Source organism: Panthera leo, chromosome E3 (genome assembly GCF_018350215.1).
Source record: "Panthera leo isolate Ple1 chromosome E3, P.leo_Ple1_pat1.1, whole genome shotgun sequence".
Lineage (NCBI taxonomy): Eukaryota > Metazoa > Chordata > Mammalia > Carnivora > Felidae > Panthera > Panthera leo.
Genome location: NC_056694.1, coordinates 38,456,659 through 38,477,315, shown reverse-complemented (window position 1 = coordinate 38,477,315; position 20,657 = coordinate 38,456,659). Strand labels below are relative to the sequence as shown.

Below are 20,657 nucleotides of genomic sequence, written 5' to 3'. Positions count from 1 at the left end.
GACTCCCATTCTTGAAAGGGAGACTGATAATTTTTTCTGATGTGTAATTTTTACCCAGAGGAGCTGTGTGCTGCCTGATGTATGCAGTTAGGAGGCAGTGGGAATGGTCGAGGTATATTCAACAATGACAAAATGGTTGATTGAAAAATCCCTCAGACCACCAAGAACTTCGGTCAAATCTTCCAGTTAACATCCTCAATTTAGCTGTCCCAGAAGCTATAGTCAGAAGTCAAAACTGGTAACACACCGGGATCCAAACCTGCTCCAGGTCTGATTTCCCCAGGCAAAAAGGGGAAGGGAAAGAAAATGAAATCCTGGAATGTTTTTGGACACAATGTGGAGTCGTGTTTGCCTCTCCATCCCCACCTGCCCTCAAGGCAGGAAAACGTGCTAGAACCGTCGTGTGAGTCCCTACCTCAAGGTGAAGCTGCCCTTGAGCCCCCCCCCCCCCCCCCCCCCCCGCCCCGGCTCTTCTGGGAGGCGGCCAGCTCAAGTTTAGGAAGACTGCCCCGGCCACCGGAACAGCGGTGAAGTGCCTGAGTTTCTCGGAGGAGCTCTAATCCCGAAAACGTTACTTCCAGAGGCAAAGACTTAAGTCCCTTCCTAGGCTTGGGCAAAGCCCAGCCCGTCGCGCCTCGGGGAAGGGACGCGGCGCCCCTAGAACCCCCCGCCGGAGTGGTCCCATCGAGCACCGCTCCCGCGCGGGGCCGGGGGGCGGGGTATCCAGTGCCGACCGGGCGGGCGCTCGGCGGCCGCGTCCCGACAGACCTTTCGTCGCCCCGCGCCCAAGCTCTGGGGCCGCTCGGCTCTCGCCCCGGGGCCCGTGACCGCGCCCCGGAGGCAGCGGGCGCGCGCGCCCCCCTAGCTCGCCGGCGGTCGCTCCGCGGCTGCGCCGGGCCGCGCCTCCGCTCGCGCCCACCCTCTTCGCCCCGGCCGCTCTGGCCCGCCGGCGGACGCTCTGTGGCGGCTCCCGGCTGCGCCCTTCCCTCGGGGGCGCTCTCCTCCCGCAGCCCGTCTCCGTCCCGGACGCTGTGGCCCGCAGGCGGGCGCTCTACCGCTGCGCCGCTCCCCACCCCCCCCCCCCCCCCCCCCGGGTCTCGCCTCCCAGGGCCGGGCCGGGTCCTGTGGCCGCAGGGTTTCTCTCTCCCTCCTCCCCAGCGGACACCGGCGGCGCTACCGCGCTCCCGAAGCCTCCCCGTTCTCTCAGGTGTGCGTGCGCATCTCAGGAGTGCGGCGGGCGCGGCTCCCGCCGTCCGGCAGCGGGGCGACCGCAGACCTGGGTGGTGCGGCCGCGGGGAAAGGGGAGGTTCCGGCGCCGGGAAGGGCGGGCCTGCCGGCTGCCCTGAGGCGAGGCGTCGTTGCTCAAATGCGGTGGGAAGCCCGAGTAGGGCCTCAAGCCTCGCTGGTTTCAGTTCGCGCGCCCTGGCTACCGGCTGAGAAAGGATGGAGACGGGACAAGAAACGAGGGCAGAGAGACTAGAGACGGGTGCAGTTGTCCGGGCAGGGGGTGATGGCAGCCGGGGCCGGGACCCGAGCAACGGAAAGGGACAAGCGGAGTCAAAAGGTAAGCCGTTTGGGACGCAGAACCGATTTCATGCGGGCCCAGAAGGAAGTCTAAAATCATAGGATGACCCCGAAGGGCATTGAAGATCTGCCCCGGACCTGTCTTTCCTGCTCTTCTCTGCCAGCTGCCCCTACGGCAATCATCCAGGGACCTTGCAGCTTCCCAGGGGGGCGCACTCACATCGAAGAGCCTGAGCTCATGCTACCCTTTGCGGGGACTGCCCTGCCACCGCCCTCACTAAACTTTATTTTTAAATGTTTATTTATTTTTGAGAGAAAGAGAGTCGGTGCGAGTGGGAGGAGGGGCAGAGAGAGAGAAGGAGACCCAGAATCTGAAACAGGCTCCAGGCTCGGAGCTGTCAGCACAGAGCCCGACTTGGGGGGGGGGGGGGGGCGGGCGGGGGTAGAGAACTCACTAGCCGCGACATCAGGACCTGAATCGAAACCCGAAGCTTAACCGACTGAGCCACCCAGGCGCCCCTGCCCTCATTAAACTTTAAAGCCCAGCTCAGAAGTGACACTTTTGACCCTCTCAGATGCTTCCCCTTTTACCCAAGCACTCACAAAGCCCTCTTCATACTCCTCTTAGCTCTTACACATCGGACGCGGGTGTGCTCCTATTCGGTTTGTTTCTAATTCAGGTCTAAATGCCCAATACCAGGCTCGGTACATAGCATGCAAAGGCAACGTGAAGTTTCCAGAATTAGTGAATACTTTTCAAAAGGGTGTGACTGCCGGTCACTTATTCTGGAAATTTACCACCCACGGGGGAGGGGCGTTTGGTGCCCTCACTTAAATTTAAAGGAACTAAAAAGCGGTACAGTAAGCTCACCGGACCTTCCCATCAACTTCCTCCACAATCCATTCTACCCCAGGCTTAGAACAAACACTAATGTATTATTAACGCATAGGCCTAAAGTATGTTCAGACAAAAAGATATAAAATTGTATTTACAATGTAATGTGCCTATTTTTTTAAATATGTAAAATATACCAAAATGTTAAGCTATCATTAGTTGATAGAAGTTGGGTGCTTTTCATCATATATATATCTATATATCTATATCTATATCTATCTTCTTTAATCAGCTAATTCCACAATAAGAGGACGGAAACACTAAATAGGTGGTACAGATTTAAGAAAGCAGACCATGTCACACCATTAAACTAAAAACCAAATCTATTTTTATCTTTTTTAGTCTTTTTAAAAATAACTAGAAATAGCCTATACTTTCCTTGTTATATGTGCTGACTGAGACAGAATGTAATGCTTTCCCATCCATTCCACCTTAGATAATCCGGGACCACTAAACTCCTTATTATGCAGATCTTTGTCTAAAATAGAAGCAAAAATGGATTAACGAATATTTTTATACTTTAAAGAAGCAAATTTATTTTTAAACTGTATGTTTTAGAAACAATATATAAATGGGCATTGCTGTGCAAAATGAGGTCAGCTGATCAACACAATGACAATTCACAACAATTCTACATCATAGAACTACAGAAATCTGTAAACACAAAGCCTAATTACTAGAGGTTGAAGGCATATTGAAGGAATCCTTGATAATACGAGGTCTAGGTTTCCAAAAGCTACCAATTCTAGAATGGATTCTACTCTGGAACTGCTTTTTCACTATTTCTCGGTGCATCTCTTTCAGCGTGAAATGGAACCTTTGAAACTCAGGTGTGACATCAACAAAGTCAAGTAGGTGGTCCAAACTCTCTCTTACAGCAGATAACTTAAATCCAGAAGTCTGCTCTTTGGCTCCTCTTCCTTTCTGAGGAACTTCCTTTGTAATTTCACTTTTCGCTTTTGGGGGATGACCCTTTTCTTCATCATCCCCATTTAACCACACCCTCTCATCAGCCAGTGTGGCTTCCAGCTCCCCACATTTCTCAAGGATTTCTCCATCGTCTCCATCTTCTAAGCCTTGAAATTCATACTCGGGCTCCTTTTTGTAAAGGAGATTTTCCCACGCTTTCGCTATGGTGATCTGTTTTACTTCATCCCAACTCTTTGCCCAGTTAAAAACTGCACTTCTTACGTTGTAGATTTTAATCTTGGACACTCCTTTTTCTCCTTTCTCTTGCTCATCATCACTTTCTTCAAAAATCACAAGACTCTCTTCAAGCTGCTTCCACCTATAAAGCCTTTTGCAGCTCAAGATGACACCTTGATTCATTGGCTGAATCAAGGTTGAAGTGTTAGCGGGAAAGAACAGACACTTTATTCGGCCATCCTCACTGGTTAGTGATTCGGTGGAAGGGTGAACTGGAGAGCTGTCCAGAAGTAACAAGGCCCTGACGTCCTCTTCATGGAATCTTAAAACGTTAAGTTGAAAATGCCTGACCTCAGGAACAAAGGTTTGAAAGAACCAGTCTGAGAACAATTCTCTGGTAAACCAGACATCTTTACTAGGTTTATATATCACAGGTAATGTACTCGCGTCCTCTTTCACGCTTTTGGGCAGCTTTGACTTGCCAATAATGATGGACTTTAACTTATGAGTTCCATCCGCATTTGCACATAAGAGAGCAGACAACCGTTCTTTGTTTATTTTCCGTCCAGGCAGGCAGATCTCTTTTCTGCATGCCGGAATGTTTTCTGGCATCGACTTCCAAAAGAGGTCAGTCTCACCCCCACTGTACAGCTGAGCCAAACTCAGTTTCTCCTCTTGCATAAGCGTGTAGAGTTTTTGTCGGAATGGCTCAACGTTTTCAGAAGCTGCATTTAGGACTTGTTCCCCGCATACTTTTCGATTCCCAATGGCGTGCCTGTTTCGAAATCTAAAAAGCCAACCGGTGCTAGCTTTAAAGTCCGTGCGCCCAAAACACTGTGCGAATCTCTCCGCGGCAGCCTGAAGCTCCACACCTCTAACAGGGACGCCAGCTGAGCGTTTCTGTTGGTACCACATGTACACTGCGTCATCCACATCACCGTATTTGGCTCCTGTCGTCCTCTTTCTCTTCTCAGCCCCCACTAATGGCATGTCCTGCTTCAGTACAAAGTCCAAAATCAGTTTCTTATTCTTTTTAATGTCATAAAATGTTGATTTACTGATCCCAAATTCATCCATTACACTTTTTAGAGATCGTCCAGCTTCAATCCTACTGAGGACCTTCATTTTCTCCTCCAAATTCAATGTCGTATACTTTCCTCTTTTATTCATGCTGAATTTGACTTCAAACAACCCAACAGGAGGAAAGAAGGGGGAAAAAAAACCTTACAGCTGGAAAAAATTAAAAGCAAAACACTAGCTCAAAGCCCCCAAAGGCACAGGCTTTTGTACGGAGGGGTAACGGGCTAAAAGGGATAAAGGCTCATGACTGAAGTGCTAGTCTAGAGAGAAGGTCTTATGAACTCAGAAAGCCACCACAGTCAAAGCCCTATCTAGCTGCTGCTCCTGCAACACGTTCTCAGAATGACCGTGATCAGTTCTCAGAACCCCAACCTCCTTTCTTGATAGATACAGCAGCACCGGTCAGGAATAACAGGAATACCGGAATACTCTCCCTGACTCAACACAGGAAGAGACACCAGGAGGAGAGGCGAGATGAGGCCGCAAGGACAGACCCAGGTGAGATAAGTCTACGTAAAAAGTGGTGGTGCTTGAGAAGGGTGTGGGAAAACCTCAGACGCAAAGACAGAGCGGTCTTGTGTTGCAGAGATGCAGCGTGGCTTCTCCCCTTCCAAGACGACCCGATTTTACCTCACTGCCAGAAAAAAAAGCGGCGCTCGTGTTGCTCTGGAAGTAGTGTTCACTGGACAGCAGCAGTCCGTCCTCCCGGATAAAGACTTCAAGCTATCCTGACTTTGGGATGTCTGGAGAGCTGGTATTCTTGAACAGCTGTACAGTATCTTCGGACGGACAAGAAAGTTAGGAGGTTCCGTCGTCCATGTGAAGAAATCCAACATTTATTACATTCAATATAGCATTCTCAGAGACTGAGTTTTAACTTCCTACGTTCACCAAGGCAATCTGCAAGTACGTAAAAACTGGCGAGTGGCACTTTTCCGCTCTCAGAGCTCCTTCCTTGTGTACATCTGGAATTACTCACAAGTTTTGTTTTTCAATGGCGCTTCTCCATGTTCAGAATTATCAAGTTTCAGAATCCTGGCGTTGCTTATAGATCAATCCAGAAGTTTTAAAAATATCATAGGTAAAATTTTTTAAAAAGATTCGACCTTTCCTTTCTTTTTCTAGATTTGTATTAGGGTGCTTAGTAACAGATTTTTTATATTTGAGACTTCACTTGGTTTCTCTTTACTGTAGATTTTGCTTAATGTGAACGAATACTCACTTTTTCCCCTGCTTGGAGAAATTTAAAGGGTTTCTCTATGGTGTTTCTGATCAACTGTCTCCTATAAATCCTTCTTCTGGCAAAGTCTTTGGTAGCTCTGCGAACTCAAATATTCCTTGCAGGTCCTCCTGGCGATGCCCAGTGCCATTCCATGTCCTTACAAATGTCCTACTCTAGGTTAATTTCATTGTTTTCATTCCAGATACACACACTCATGAGAAGTAACAAACACTGCCACTTTTATCCATTTCAGGTGCTATGAAGAAAGAAAAGCATGTCAGAGAAATGAGAAAAATGATTGGCATTTCAGTCATGTTTCCTCTCCTATACGGCACAGGCCGACTGGCTTTCGTTCATTCTTCAACCACAAAGAATTATCACAAGCTTCTCATCTAGAAACCCAGGAGAGTCCAGGCCGCTAGTTATCTGCTAACATTTGTTGCGAGAAATGACAACTGGTTTGTGGAGCACTGAGAGATCATGAGAGAATAGGACTGTTCTCGGTGTGGAGACCGATGCAGACTAAGATCAAGCAGCTTTCTAAAAGGCAGCTATAAGTAAGGGAACTATTCATCCATAGCTATTACAAATTGAAAGAGAAAAAAGAATTTTTTAGCCAGTAGCAGCATGATTAACTCCAGCCAGTCACCCAGCAAAACCATTCAGCCCACTACGGCACTTGTGTGGTATCTCGGAATAAAGTGTATGTATTTGCAGTCATCGCTGCCCACTCATCATTTTTCAGGTGGTGCACTGACAGGGGAATGTGATTTCACAAGGAGAATCTCAGGGGACTTTGGTTTGCTCCGCAGCAAGAGTGGGCAACGTTGGCCCCAGACTCCAAACTACAAAAATCATTACTGGTCCTCATTCACTATTCACCAGTTTGTGCCTTGTTTCCCCTTCCTGCTTCACAGGATCTCTTTCCCCGCTTTTTCTCCCCAGCTTCCCCAACCAACTCCGTACCCATGATATGAATCACGCCTGCCAATACTGTGCAAGGGCACCGCCAGCACAACTTCACTTATTCACTTTAATAAGTTCCATTATATGCTCAGCCTTGGGCCTGATGGGCAGGATCTCAAAACTAAGAGCAGCGCTGTCCACGGGTTCTGGAAGCCTGGGAAGAATAATTGCTCTTGAAAAAATTAAGTCCCAACCTGACTCAGGTTCCAAGGAAATGAACCTGCTTTGAAACATTCCAGTGACTTAGATGCTTTTTCTTACCGCCTGTGTTTAATCCTTTTCTCTCACGCAAAAAGGACCAGAGAGCGGCTCCCGATTCCATCTGAAAGCACCACTAACATCATGGCCTGGACCTGATCTCCCATTTTCATTCCCACCATAACCTTCCTTCCAGACGAACTGCCCTGGAAAGAAGCTCCCTCGGAAAGCCTGCGGGGATGCTCCGGGAGTTACTTTATTCAGTGCCATCTCCTCACTCCCGTTAGGCACTCCGCGGCAGGTCCCCGAGAACTTCTTTTCTAAGGCAAGTCTCCTCCAAATGTAGCCCAGTCACACTTAGTGAAAAGGTACCGCCGATCTTCTCACACCCCAATCTTTCCCAGCTTTCGAGGCTTTGCTCTTCCCTCTCCCTCTCTGTGTGGATGTGGCCCCACTCCCGGGGGCGGGCAGATCCCTCAAGCCTTTTCCCATTTCTTTTCCCATTTCCCCAACCACGGGTCAACTTTCACTTCTTGGAATCCCGCAGCGCTCAGCTCAGGGCTCCCTCTTCCTAGCTAGTGATGGTCGCGAAAGTGCCTCAGTCTTTCGGCCAGACTCCGTGCATCAGAGACCTGGTCCTGCGGACTCTACCACCGGCTGCACGTCGTGCGCCTAGTAAGTAACCCGCTGCCTGGTGAAGGCCGACACTACAAGAACCCCGATGACTAGGAGACAGCGACACCTCGAGATACTGCGGTCCTGAAAGGTGGGATTCACGAACTCCGAACTCTCCGTGGGACGAATGCCCATTTTACCCAGGCAACTCTGGCAGAGACTGCAGGGGAGGCCAGATGAAAAGGGGGTTCCCAGCCTCCAGGGAGCATGCCGTAGCGGACAGGCGGGCGCCAGGACCGCAGGGGCCCCAAATCCCAGCCTAGGGGCTCTGGTCGGTCACCTGTGGGGCCCAGGCCGAGCCGCGCCTCCATTTCCCGGTCAAGGACAACCACACACATGGATCCCGTTTCACAGGCTGAAACCTACCTCACGAGGAAAACGTAATCGTCGTGGGGGACGCGCGGCCCAGAAAAGGGACGAGCCCTCTGGGGGCCGCCGATCGTGACCGGGACGGAAGCCCCGGGAAGGCCGAGGGCCCCGCGCGCGCAGGGGCGGGCACCCTCGCCGGGAGGGGCTCCCGGACACCGGGCGCCGCCGGGTGCGCAGCGCCTCCCGGAGCGGCGACGCGAGGCGGCGACAGCCGCTCGCCGAGCCGCGCACAGGCCCCTCTAGGCCGCGGCGGGCCGGGACACTCGGTAGCATTAACTCTTTCCCGCCGCCAGGGCTGCACCGGGCGGAAGGCCGCCTCCTCCGCGCGAAGCCCCGGGCCGCGGCGCGGCTGCTCGGAGCCCCTCCCCCGGAAGCGCGTCACTCCGCTTCCGGCCGGAGCGCGGGGTCGAATGGGCGGCGGGCGGCGACGGGGACCTGAGGGCGTGTGCTGAGGTCTGGCCTGTGCCTCGCGGGGCCCGCCTCTGAGCGGCGCGGGGCGGAGGGCGGCGACCTGCAGGTGAGCCCGGGGCGGGGGGAGCGTCGGTCCCGGAGCTCCCGAGGGACACCGGTCGCTGCGCGCCGGGCGGGGGCGAGACAGCCATTGTCCGAGGGCGGCGGCACTTGGCGGGCCCGGCGGCGGGAGCCTGACAGCCGGACCGTCTTGGGGAACTCCGCCGTTGGGGAGTTCGGGCTCTAAAGGCCACGTCGCTGTCCCCCGTTGCGCAGACGGTGCCGGGGCCGCGCTGGGACCCCGTCGGTCACCGGGGCGGGCCTTGTGGTCGCGGGCTTTCCGGCCGGGCGTCCAGAAGCGGGGCGGGCGCGCAGCGGGCTTTCCCGCCTCGGGGGCCGGTGTCACCGGACGCCGGGCACCCGGGCGGTGCAGCCTCGGAGACGGCTGCTTCTGCGGGTGCCGAGCCTGGGCAGCGTCCTCGTGCCTGCTGAGCACGCTGGGCAGCCGGGAGCCGGCCACGGGGAAGTACCGTGGCTTCCGGGACGAATTTGGGTGCCGTTCCCGCGGGATCGCTCAGGGAAAGCGAGGCTCCCGAGACTGTCCTCAGCCTCGCCCCGAGGTCTCAGTGACCGTGGAAGAAAGGGCAGGTGGGCTGAAGGGTCACCCTCATCATCCCCAACTCCCCTCCTCTCCTCTTTTACGACTTTGCCTTTGGATAAACATTTTGTAAGCAAAGGTCCGCCTTTACTGTTCTGGGTGAAGTAGGGAGAGATTTAAAAATGCAGGAACGAGTCGTGTGCACGGTGCCCTCTTACAGTTCTTGCAAAGAGGTGCCGAAGGAGAGTGTTGAGCATCTAGTTGCTTAATTGGGGGGATGCTAAGGCTCCTTTTTCCCTAATTACTTTTCCTTCTCTGGTGTCGCTTCTCTGTCCCAGGTCTCCTGCCAGTAGGCATACCGTGGAATTGAGAAGGTGGAATGTTCCATGCACTGTGGGCTTCCATCTTCACGACAGCATGAAGGGTCAGAGAGGTTGTACCCCCTTACTATAGACAGGAGACCGGGACGACACGTTAAGATTGAAGAGAAACTCAGAATGTTGTCCGGATGGCCCCTTGGCATGGGGAAGGTGGGGTAGGAAGCACGAGAGTGAAATCTTTGGACAAGCTCTTTGCAGCTAGAAGCTGTAGGTGTTCTCACTGTCCAACCTTTCCTGAATTGTGACCATTTTTAGGAAGGCCAAGCCCTCAGTGGACGTTTGTCTCTCAACGAGCTGTACCTTATTGCACCTGAATAATAGGAGACAAAGAGTCTGGCGGTGGATTTTTAAATTTTTTTAATATTTATTTATGTTTGAGAGAGAGAAACACATGCACAGAGTGAGAGCTGGAGACACAGAATCCAAAGCAAGCTCCAGGCTCTGAGCTGTCAGCACAGAGCCCTACAGGGGGGCCTGACCCAAGAACTTTGAGATCATGACCTGAGCTGAAGTTGGAGGCTTAACTGACTGAGCCACCCAGGTGCCCTTGGCAGTGGATTTTTTAAAGGGAAAGCAAGGCAGGATTTTTCTGTTCATTTGTCTGTTGTTATGAAGAGGAGATAACAAAGTTCTTGTGACACTCTCACTGACGTGCACTTTTTTTCTGTTCACTACTCTAGGACGAAGATCGTTTTATTGATTTTGCTCCAGAGCTGACTGGGCCTCGTTTGCCAAAGGTGGTGCTGGCGGGGTGTCCAACACAGGAGTAAAACTGTTCCTACAGCAGAGTAATGATGGTAGATATGAAGGTGGCTGACTGTTTGAGCCCTCAGATCAGGGCTCTGTGGGAGTGCAAGGGACCTGAGATAGAGAGTTCCAGTCACAGTAAGAAGTATACCCCACAAACGGACAGGCTCAGTCCAGAAAGCTGTCGCGAGCACTTCCGGAACTTCCACTATCGTGACGCCCCCGGACCTCGTGAAGTTGTTGGCCGGCTTCAGGAATTTTGCCGTCAGTGGCTGAGGCCTGAGATCCACTCAAAAGAGCAGATCCTGGAACTGCTTGTGCTAGAACAGTTTGTGACCATTCTGCCCACGGACACCCAGAGCCAGATAAGGAAGGACCATCTACAAAGCATTGAGGAGGCCGTGACCCTGGTGGAACACTTGGAGAGGGAATCTGGTCAAACGAGGAACAGGGTGAGAAGAAAGATTCCCGATTCCCGTGATGAAATAGGGTGAAAGTGGATTTGGGGGGGGCACTTCATTGAGAAATAAGGTGAATTAGGTCACTGTTCCATTGTTCCTTTAGTACAACTGAGGCAAAGCCTGAAACCACAGACCCACAGCAGTAGTCTCAGGTTTCACAGATACTTTCCTGGCCTTCCAGAACGACTGCGTTTGTGATCTATAGAGCCAGGGTGAATGGAGAGTCATAAGCCTAGTATGGCTTGCCCGAGGACATGGGTTTTGAGTTACAGATGAGTAAAAGGAAATAAGGAGCTGGAGAGGAAGGGGAGGACCTGAAAAAGGGAGAACACTTAGAAACGAAAAGTTGAGTGGAGATAGTAAAGAGAAGGAAAACGCAAACAACGAAGGAAGAGTGCAAGGGGAGAGAAAAGGAGGCAGAAAAAAGGGAAACAGCTTTGGAAATCCTAGCAGAGTAGCCGAGAGGAGAGAGACATTGAGGGATGTTGTCCTCTGATTCAAATGAGAGAGCCTCCACGGCGCCCTCCGCAGTTGGTCTTTGGCTCTGCTGGTCCGTGGGAATCCAGGGTGTGTTCTTAGCCACGTGGCAGAACACCAGCTGGCGTCAGGCCAACTGGGAAGAAGACACAGGCAGGCATATGTGTGGTGCCAGAAATCATCTGGAGGTAGGTTGGAGCCACACTCTCTTCCCCTCTCTTTTCCCATTTCGTCCCCCATTCTCTGAAAGCCTTTCCTGGCCATGGGGATAATCTGGTTGATGAGACCGTTTTCTTTGTTCTTTAATCTTTTGAGAGAATGAGAAGACAGAAACATTAAGCAGGGATCAAAGTCAAGAGAGAAGGTCTGTCAAAGTAGCATGATAACAGGTGGCCTATGTAGTCTGAGTTGCACTGTGTTTAGAGGGGTGGGGCCTGCTGTGGTGGAGGGCTAGCGTGAGCCACATTTCTTTTCCTTTTATCCCAATATTGCCACATTTTGTGGAGAATTCTTTTTGAAAAATTGGTCGCCCGTTGTTTCTTTAAGCCTTTTTGTCATTTCCTTTAGTGTTGTATATCTTCTACCATCTGGACTGTTCGCTTTTTCCTCCTTCTACAATCAACCCCAAAACCAAAAATAACTTTTGTGGTAACAAAGGTGGGGATTATTTCTAGGTTGCCATCCAAGAGCTGGGAAAGGAGGCAGTGCTCTTGAGAGAAACAGCAGAGTCCCAGCCAGTGGGCCTGGCCCAGGATGAAGAATTCTGGAATACATACCAAGGTTTGCAAGAACAGCTGAGCGGGAACACTCATAAAGAATCTGAGCCTGTATGTGAGAGGGGTAAGGCACATCATGATAATTCCCTTATTGGGATCTGTGATAAGAGCTTATTGAACCAGAACATGCCCAGCTATGTGGATGGGCGGATTCAGCCACGTAGCAATTACGATGTCCCCTAGATGGCAGTAGAGCACCAGCTGTGGGTGAATTTGGAGGTTGGCCCAGGATACAGAAACATCCAGACTATAGAACCCTGGTAATAACACCAAATATTCTGTTCTTTAGAAAGCGGTGGTAGAATATGAACACACTTTTGTACCAGGAGACAAATAAATGCTAAAAAAAAAAATAGATCTGTTGTACACCGGATATCTTGAGTACTTCATTTTCAAATTTGTTTAACTTTGCCTAAGTGAGAGCAATTTACACCATGAGAGGGGAAAAAAGGTTTTTCTTACATTTATTCATTCTCAAAGGCTGAGGAACCCATTCTAGTGGCTGGTAGATACTTAGCTCTTGTATATGATGATGAGACCACTCCAGGGCACCACATATACTTGCAAGGGTGTCCTGTCTCTGCTGAAAGAATCGCGATCATCTGTATTTTAGAAATGAGCTGAGGATGTTTATGGACGGAAGCAAGAGAGATTTCCCCTGGCTCTTTTCCACCCACAGCTGTGCCTGTTCACCAGATCTTAGCCTTTTCTGAGAAGACAAACACCAAAGACTGGACAGTGGCACCTGAGCTCGTCTTGCCTGAGTCCCAGGTGAGCTGTGCAGTCCAGCCATCGAGGGCTGCCTTTCCCCGGGCCCGTGACCCACGCTGCCCAGCTCACAGGCGTGTTAGCCCCAGTGTTCTCCCTGTGAAAATGAGCACCTCCGAGTCTGTTGCTGATCTATTGCCCTTTTTCTTTTCACCCTCTCACTTTAAAAAATATCCAATGCTGTTAATTCGCTGAGTGCCCGGGGTCTACCATGGGCCAGATGGTAGGGCTGCTTCTCTAGTGGCAAGTTCTGAGCTGAAGCCCATTCTCTTCCTTAGAGCTCGTTGACATTTGAAGAAGTGGCCATGTATTTTTCCCAGGAAGAATGGGAGTTGCTGGATCCCACTCAGAAGGCCCTCTACAATGATGTCATGCGGGAAAACTATGAGACTGTCATCTCTCTAGGTAAAGAATCTCCCTCTCCCGTCGGGTAGACGTTGAGTAGTCTGTCATGTTCCTGGCTTCCTAGGAACGGACTTCAGTGAGAGGCTGTGTTCCAGTAACCGGTTGTTTCTCACCTAGATGGTGTGAGCACGGAAAGGCATGTCCGGATCACCTGGACAGCCTTTTGCAAATGCACACGCTCATTCCTTACCCTAAAATTCGTGATTGCTCCCTGCCGTCTCTCCTAAGCTGCTTTTCTTTTGTCTTTCCCATCTCCGTAAAGAGCAGCACTACTCACCCAACACTTGAGGCCAGAACATTTGTGTTCATCCTTGACTCTGATCTTGTTCTCTTGCCATACTACTGATGTAACCATGTCCTCGGGCTCCGCATGCCAAGTACAGCCTGAGTCTGACTGTTAGCATGTTGGTCTCATCCAGGGGAATGTGTAACCAGGCTCACCTCAGTACTTCCTAACTGGCTCCTTCTGTCACTGCTCTTAGCCTTCCACAATCTACTTTGCACGCAGCGGCCAAATTTTTAAAGAACTTGATCAGATCATGAGATTACCCTGTTTAAAATGTTGAGATGATTTCTCACACATTTAGGACAAAACCCAAGTTCTTTGCCAAGGTCCCAGGAGCCTCCAAGATCTAGCACCCTTTCATCCGCCACTCGTGCCCTTGCTCAGCCCTCTTTATCTACACTGATCTTGCTGTTTCTTGAACTCACCACGTTCTTTTTTACTTTCCCCTTTACATTCCTTGGCACACTGGACTGAGTTCTGCAATTGTAAACCTCTAGTTTTGGCCCAATTTTGAACAATTTATGACATAAGGGAAAAAAACATTTCCTTTTATTGCTTTCACTCATCAAACCAAAGACCGTCAACTGGGGAACCTGGTGTAGAAGCCGGTAGGTGTTCAGTTCTTGCGTCCGGTCAGAAGGCCACTTCTAGGTAACAGGCAACAGTTTTAAAGGTATTACATCTCTGATGAAAGAATTGAGGATTGTCTGTCTTTTAGCAATAAGCTAAGGATGTTCATAGAAGTGAGAGACATTTCTTCTGGCTCTTTTCCACCCACAGCTGTGCCTGCTCACCAGATCCTAGCCTTTCCTGAGCAGACAATCACCAAAGACTGGACAGTGGCACCTGAGCTCGTCTTGCCTGAGTCCCAGGTGAGCTGTGCAGTCCAGCCATCGAGGGCTGCCTTTCCCCGGGCCCATGACCCACGCTGCCCTGCAGGTGCTCACAGGTGCCAGTGTTCTTCCTGGAAACCAGGCTCTTCCTACTCTCTTGCTGATCCTTTTGCCTCTTTCCTTTCTCCCCTTTGACTTAAAAAAAAAAAAATATATATATATATATATATATACATATATATATATATATACACATATATATATATATGTATATATATATATGTATGTATGTGTGTGTGTACACACATATATATATATAGGTACGTATACTTATGTTGGCTCTTATTTCGTTCAGTGCCTGACCTAACATGTAGTTCATGGACTGGATGGAAGGGCTGCTTCTCTAGTGGCAAGTACTGAGCTGAAGCCCGTTGTCTTCCTTAGAGCTTGTTGACATTTGAAGAAGTGGCCATGTATTTTTCCCAGGAAGAATGGGAGTTCCTGGATCCCACTCAGGAGGCCCTCTACAATGATGTCATGCGGGAAAACTATGAGACTGTCATCTCTCTAGGTAAAGAATCTCCCTCTCCCGTTGGGTAGAAATTAAGTAAACTGTCATATCCGCTGCTTACTGGGAATGTACTCCCGTGAGAGGCTCTGTTCTAGTAACTGGTTGTTTCTCAACTAGATGGTGTATGGGCAGGGGAAAGGTGCATCCGGATCACCTGGGAGCTTTGTCCAGGTGTTCGTACACTGTCTAGATTTCTTGACTGATTTTTTTTCTTTTTCCTCCAAATCTGTTCCTGTCCTGTTTTTCTCAACTTAGTAAAGAGCATTTACCCAGTTCCTCGGAGGTAGGAACATACAGTCATTCTTTACGGTGATCTTGCCGCCATACCCCATTTTATCGCATCACTGTCTTGTGGCTCAACCTTCACAGTGTAGCCCGAGTACAGCCACGTCTCATTCCCTCGTGCTCTTAGCCTCCTGGTTTAAGCTAGGAGCATGTCTAACCAGACTGACCTTGGTACTTTCTGACTGGTACGCCAGCCACCATTCTTGCCCTCCCACTCTGTGTTTTCCACACAGCAGCCAGAATCTTTTAAACACTGATCCAATCGTGACGTTTCCCGTGTCAGCACCTTATAATGACTTATCATCACGTTCAGAATAAAATCCAAACCTTACTGAAGTGCTTATTCGGATCCTCCAGGATCTGACCCTACTCACCTCCCTGCCCTCGTCTCCTGCCACTTGTGCCCTTGCTCAGGCCTCTTGATCCTCACCGATCTTTCTGTTTCTCGAACTTGCTACGCACATTTCTACCTTCCCCTTTTCTCTGCCTGGCACATTTTGTGCCACATACTAAATCTCTCCCTTTTACCTTTCTGGTCCAATATCACTTTCTCAAAGAGGCCTTCCATACGACCTCATCTCAAGTAACTTCAGAGAAGCAGAATCTTTTTTTTTTTTTTTTAAATAAAGTTTATTTATTTTGAGAGAGAGCACACGCGTGAGTGGGAGAGGGGCAGAGAGAGAGGGAATCCCAAGCAGGCTCCACTGTGTAGCATAGAGCCTGATGCAGGGCTTGATCTCACAAACAGTGAGATCATGATCCGAGCCAAAATCAAGAGACGGATGCTTAACCAACTGAGCCACCCAGGTGCCCCAGAGAAGCAGATTCTTAAATGCTGAGTTATTCTGCTTTAGTTTTGTTCAAAACATTTATTACATGCTGACCGCTTTGTTGATTGCTGTTTGCTTGTCTCGTTCTCCCAATAGAAGGTAAGCTCCATGAGACCAGGGTGCTTTAACTTACTCACCACTGTATCATCAGCCCAAGGAGAGTGCCTGGCACACGACAGGCAGTCAGTACACATTGCCTGAATGACCGAGTAATGCACACTTCCCGGTTTGGCAGTGTATAATTAGAAAAGTTTCACTGAGGGATTCTGGTCTGTTTCTTCCACCTGGACAAGAACCGGTGAATGCTAAGAGTGGGAAAAAGCTTCCCTGTCCGGTGCGTGGTGCTCAAGAGCTAAGTAAACACTTACTGTTCCCATGACAGGAATCACTGGTGCGTGTGATAACGCAGCCCACTGCCCTTCACCTGGCTCCGCCAGACTCGGGCGGATCCTAAAGAATTAATAGAACGAATCTGTATTCCCTGCAGCCTCTCGGGCTGGGTGCCATCTTGTTTAATATGGGGCGGTCTCGGTGGCAGGAGAGGGGCGTTGTGGGTGGATTCCCATGCCCTTTCGCCTTTCCGTGGAGCCAGCTTAGGTTTATCTCTCCGTGTCCACTTGTGTACCACCCGCAGATGGAAGACCGTGTTAACCTGATAGCGGGTGTGACAGAGTCTACCCATGTGACCCTTGGGTTAAAGCGCTGTACACTGCCCTTTACTCTTCCTGGAGTCGTATGGAGTTGGTGGACCTTTGTCGAGTTGCCAGTCCTTGATCTCACTGTTTGCATTTCACAGCATTGTTTGTGCTCCCCAAACCTAAGGTGATCTCGTATCTAGAGCAAGGGGAAGAGCCATGGGTTCAAGGGTCCACGGAGCTCAAGGACAGTCCTGGAGAGCTGCCTACAGGTAAATACACCATGGGACAGGATAAATGCCTTGATAGCAACCTTCGCAGGGCTTAACATTTTAAATTCTGTCTGTCTGTATTTTGTGGTCAATAATCATTGGATTTTCCTCTCCATTCCTGTAGTTGTTCTGCTCTGCTGTGCAGTGGGCTGACTGTTCCGTTTATTCTGACAGGAATAAAGCACAAAAGTGACACTGAAAACCATCAGCCTATATGTGTTTCTGATTTGGAAATACAAGCACCAGGAGACATAGTATCAAAAAAGGCCCGAGCAAAAGTTCCCCAGAAAACAACAGGCAAAGAAAACCATGGTGATACACACAGGATAGGGAAGTGGCATCGAGAATTTCCTGTGAAGAAAAAAAAGAAACTTTCAAGCTGGAAACAAGAGTTGCTGAAACTTATGGATCTTCACAAGAAAGCCCGTGCTGGAGAGAAGCCATTTAAGTGCCAAGAATGTGGGAAAAGCTTCAGAGTTAGCTCTGACCTTATTAAGCACCAAAGAATTCACACTGAAGAGAAACCGTATAAATGTCAACAGTGTGATAAGAGGTTTAGATGGAGTTCAGATCTTAATAAGCACTTAACAACACATCAAGGAATAAAACCATACAAATGCTCCTGGTGTGGGAAAAGCTTCAGTCAAAATACAAATCTACACACGCACCAAAGAACTCACACTGGAGAGAAGCCCTTTACCTGTCACGAATGTGGAAAAAAATTCAGTCAGAACTCCCACCTTATTAAGCATCGGAGAACCCACACAGGTGAGCAGCCATATACTTGCAGCACCTGCCGGAGAAACTTCAGCAGGCGGTCAAGCCTCCTTAGACACCAGAAACTTCACCGCTGACCGGAAGTTCATCTTGTGTCCTCAGCATGAAGAAATTCACCAAGTAGAGGTTGACCTTGACATTTATGAAAAAATACAAAGTTGTGAAGCACGAGTAATTCTTCATCGATGCAAAAATTGATAAAAACATATTTCACAGAAAGGAATCAAGGTTGACTCTGCAGGGATCTCTATAGTAGTTTTGTACTACTTACATTTTTACACATGACCTTCTGGGAATTCCTTAGTAAGAAAGGTATTGAAAAAAACATTCTCAGTTAGGGAAACATTTTGCAATAGTATCTGGCAAAGTAACAAAGCCAGCTTTAATGAGCAGATGCGCCCATGACTCAGTCTTCTGTGATCGCAGAGGGTAAATTCTATTGGTTTTGCATTGAATTCCCAGTCACTTTTAAACACATATAACAGAAACGTTTATAGCACGGTCTCCCAAAAGAAAAAGCAATAACCTACTTATTTAATTGCCTTCAGTTGCCTTCAAGGTAGTTGACTTAACAATTTTAAGTCCCGTGTGGGAAAAAATGAGTTCTGTTGTCAAGTTTTCCAAGAGCTAAATTGGATTTTCTTCCTTTCCCCTGTCATTGGACACTGTTCCCAAAGTTGGACATCACTTGAGTTCCTTCCTGAACATTTTAGCAACTTTAGCTCTTGAATCCTTTTAGCGCCAGTTTTACTGTGATGAAATGCTATTTACTTCACCACTAGTGAATCTGCCAGGTAACTTAATAATGCACTATCTTATACCTCATTGGTGGTGTTTGAAAAAAAGATAAACATCTCTAATGAGATCGTATGAAAACGGGTTGGAATGTTTAGCCATGGATTGTGTATGACATGTAAAGATATTTCTGCAGTAAAATAAACTAGTCCTTTTCTTATATCTCAGTATGATGAAGCATAAAAATTAGCACTTTCTTGAAGCCTAAAGAGAATTAATGAAAGTTCAGGATGAACTTCTCAGGTTTTTTTAATTTGCTCTGTACTTTGGCTTTGGTTTTTAAGAACAAACTAGAACCAGAATGTGTGCTGCAGGCAGGATGTGGTTCACTGGGAATGGCGGAAGATAGTGTTCCCAAGAGAAAACGTTTGGGAACTGATGCTGACTGGTGGGTAAGAATGGGTGACTCCACATCCACGTTGGATGGATGTCTTAAACTGTAAACTGTTACTAAGCAGGTGGGGTATATATGTCTCTGTTTTGTACACAGCATCTAACAACAGCCTTGGGTGAGACATGATAGACGGCTGAAAATCTCTGTAGGCTGTGGATCTTCTTAGAGCTCTTATCTACAACAACTCTCATGTATTCCCATTAGAGCTTTTAGGTGGTGTCAGGAAAGAGGTTCAATGATTTCTTCTAAATACCTTATAAATAAGGAAGTTCAGGTTCGGATACCCTATGGCTAGTGGGTCTGTTGGTTGTCACTTGGTTGCATGAGTCAGGCCTGGAGGTAGGATTTGCAGGATGGATGTGTGTGTTATCCCTCCAGGGCCAGACTGGATGATGTGTTGTGTCTGTTTCTAGCTTATAAGACATTCCTGTGGCTTGATTCGTTACTGAAACACTTAAGTCTCCATGTCCTCTGTGAAAGAGAGAAAACTGTTTCAACTCAGGGTTATTCTGGGGACTAGAGGGGCTGGTGAAGGAAAAGCACCCCACAGCCTGGCCAGTAGTAGATGCTCACCGTGCATTTCTTTCCCTTTCCCCTGCTCCCCATGATACGCTGGGCAGACTGACTACACTTAGGAAGCAGGTGCACTTATGGCTCTTGGCAACTCCTTTGAGGAGTTGAGCGCTGCTGGTGGTGATAGTGCTTAGCTGATTTGGTCTTTGACTTCAGTGCTTTATGGTATAAGTCACGTGATGGTCTGGCGCCCTCAATGAGATTTATTTTCTCCAAGATGATTCAAATATGATTTCGTAAGCACAGCCAGCTCTGAAGCTCCCGTCTGCATAGCTGTTACCCAACGCCCTCATCCTTCGACTACTGGTACTGTGTCATCCCGGGATACATGTGGACATCTTCCTGGTGCTACATTCATTCACTTTGATGGGGATCTCTCGTGGGCCCAGGCACCGTTCTAGACTGAGAAGATAGTAGTGAACAAAAGAGCTGGAAATCCACTCTCACGGGACTTGTATTCTAGTGAAGAGTAGAGAGAGTGGTTGTGGTTTTCTGCTACTTGAAGTTAGGGTCACGAGGTAGTTTTGGGTAATGGGTTGTGAGCAGAGGCCTCACTTCTGGGCTGAAGCCTTTCATTGTTGGTGCAAGACTCGGTAGTGCTCATCTGCGTCAATCATGGAAGCCCACACAGGAAGGGGCCACAGGGTCAAAGTAGTCTGAGCGCCCCGCCCCCTGGCCCCTTGGTGAGGAGCTGTTCTGGAGCATGTCCCAGACCTGTGATGGACTTAATGGGAATGAGAAATAAACTTTTGTTAAACCACTGAGGTGTTGGTGTCGTGTGTTTCTGCAGCATAACCTGGCTCATACAAATAGAGGCAGCTATCTACTAGAGCTGCGGAAGCTTTTCTGTGTCGTTCCATGTGGACTTTGACCCTCATCAGAAATCTGCCTTTGAGCCAATGTAACACTGGTGGGCACAATGAGGAGCTTACATGACTAGCTGATAGGAAAGAAGGACTGATTTCTTACCTGAGACAATCCAGGTTGGTCATTTTTTCTTTTTAAAAAATTTTTGAAAACGTTTGTTTTTGAGAGAGAGAGAGAGAGAGAGAGAGTGCAAGCAGGGGAGGGGCAGAGAGAGAGGGAGACACAGAATCTGAAGCAGGCTCCAGGCTCTGAGCTGTCAGCACAGAGCCTGACGCTGGGCTTGAATCCACAAACCAGGAGATCATGACCTGAGCCGAAGTTGCACGCTTAACCAACTGAACCACCCAGGCACCCCTAGGTTGGTCATTTTTTCAAGTGGACAAGGCAGCCATCTCTCCCTGC

The 20,657-nt window shown here is 49.0% G+C and overlaps 2 protein-coding genes across 6 annotated transcripts; one reads left to right on the top strand and one right to left on the bottom strand.

The window, feature by feature from the left end:
* Positions 1 to 7,703: 7,703 nt before the first annotated feature.
* Positions 7,704 to 9,528, bottom strand: LOC122209471 (proline-rich protein HaeIII subfamily 1-like). Its single transcript, XM_042921339.1, has 3 exons — positions 9,483 to 9,528; positions 8,153 to 9,098; positions 7,704 to 7,866 (listed from the first exon to the last, which is right to left on the bottom strand). The coding sequence occupies exons 1-3, from the start codon at positions 9,526 to 9,528 to the stop codon at positions 7,704 to 7,706; spliced, it is 1,155 nt and encodes a 384-aa protein (XP_042777273.1).
* On the top strand, positions 8,476 to 20,132 carry LOC122209892 (zinc finger protein 75A). 5 transcript variants are annotated; one of them, XM_042922178.1, is made up of 9 exons: positions 8,476 to 8,592; positions 10,184 to 10,702; positions 11,863 to 12,028; positions 12,644 to 12,735; positions 13,011 to 13,137; positions 14,204 to 14,295; positions 14,701 to 14,827; positions 16,739 to 16,849; positions 17,024 to 20,132. In XM_042922178.1, the coding sequence occupies exons 2-9, from the start codon at positions 10,295 to 10,297 to the stop codon at positions 17,701 to 17,703; spliced, it is 1,803 nt and encodes a 600-aa protein (XP_042778112.1). In that variant the 5' UTR covers positions 8,476 to 8,592; positions 10,184 to 10,294; the 3' UTR covers positions 17,704 to 20,132. The 5 variants fall into 5 exon arrangements, with proteins under 5 accessions (XP_042778112.1, XP_042778115.1, XP_042778114.1 ...); XM_042922181.1 differs by having other exon boundaries at positions 16,974 to 17,058; XM_042922180.1 differs by lacking the exons at positions 13,011 to 13,137; positions 14,204 to 14,295.
* The last annotated feature ends 525 nt before the right edge of the window (positions 20,133 to 20,657 follow it).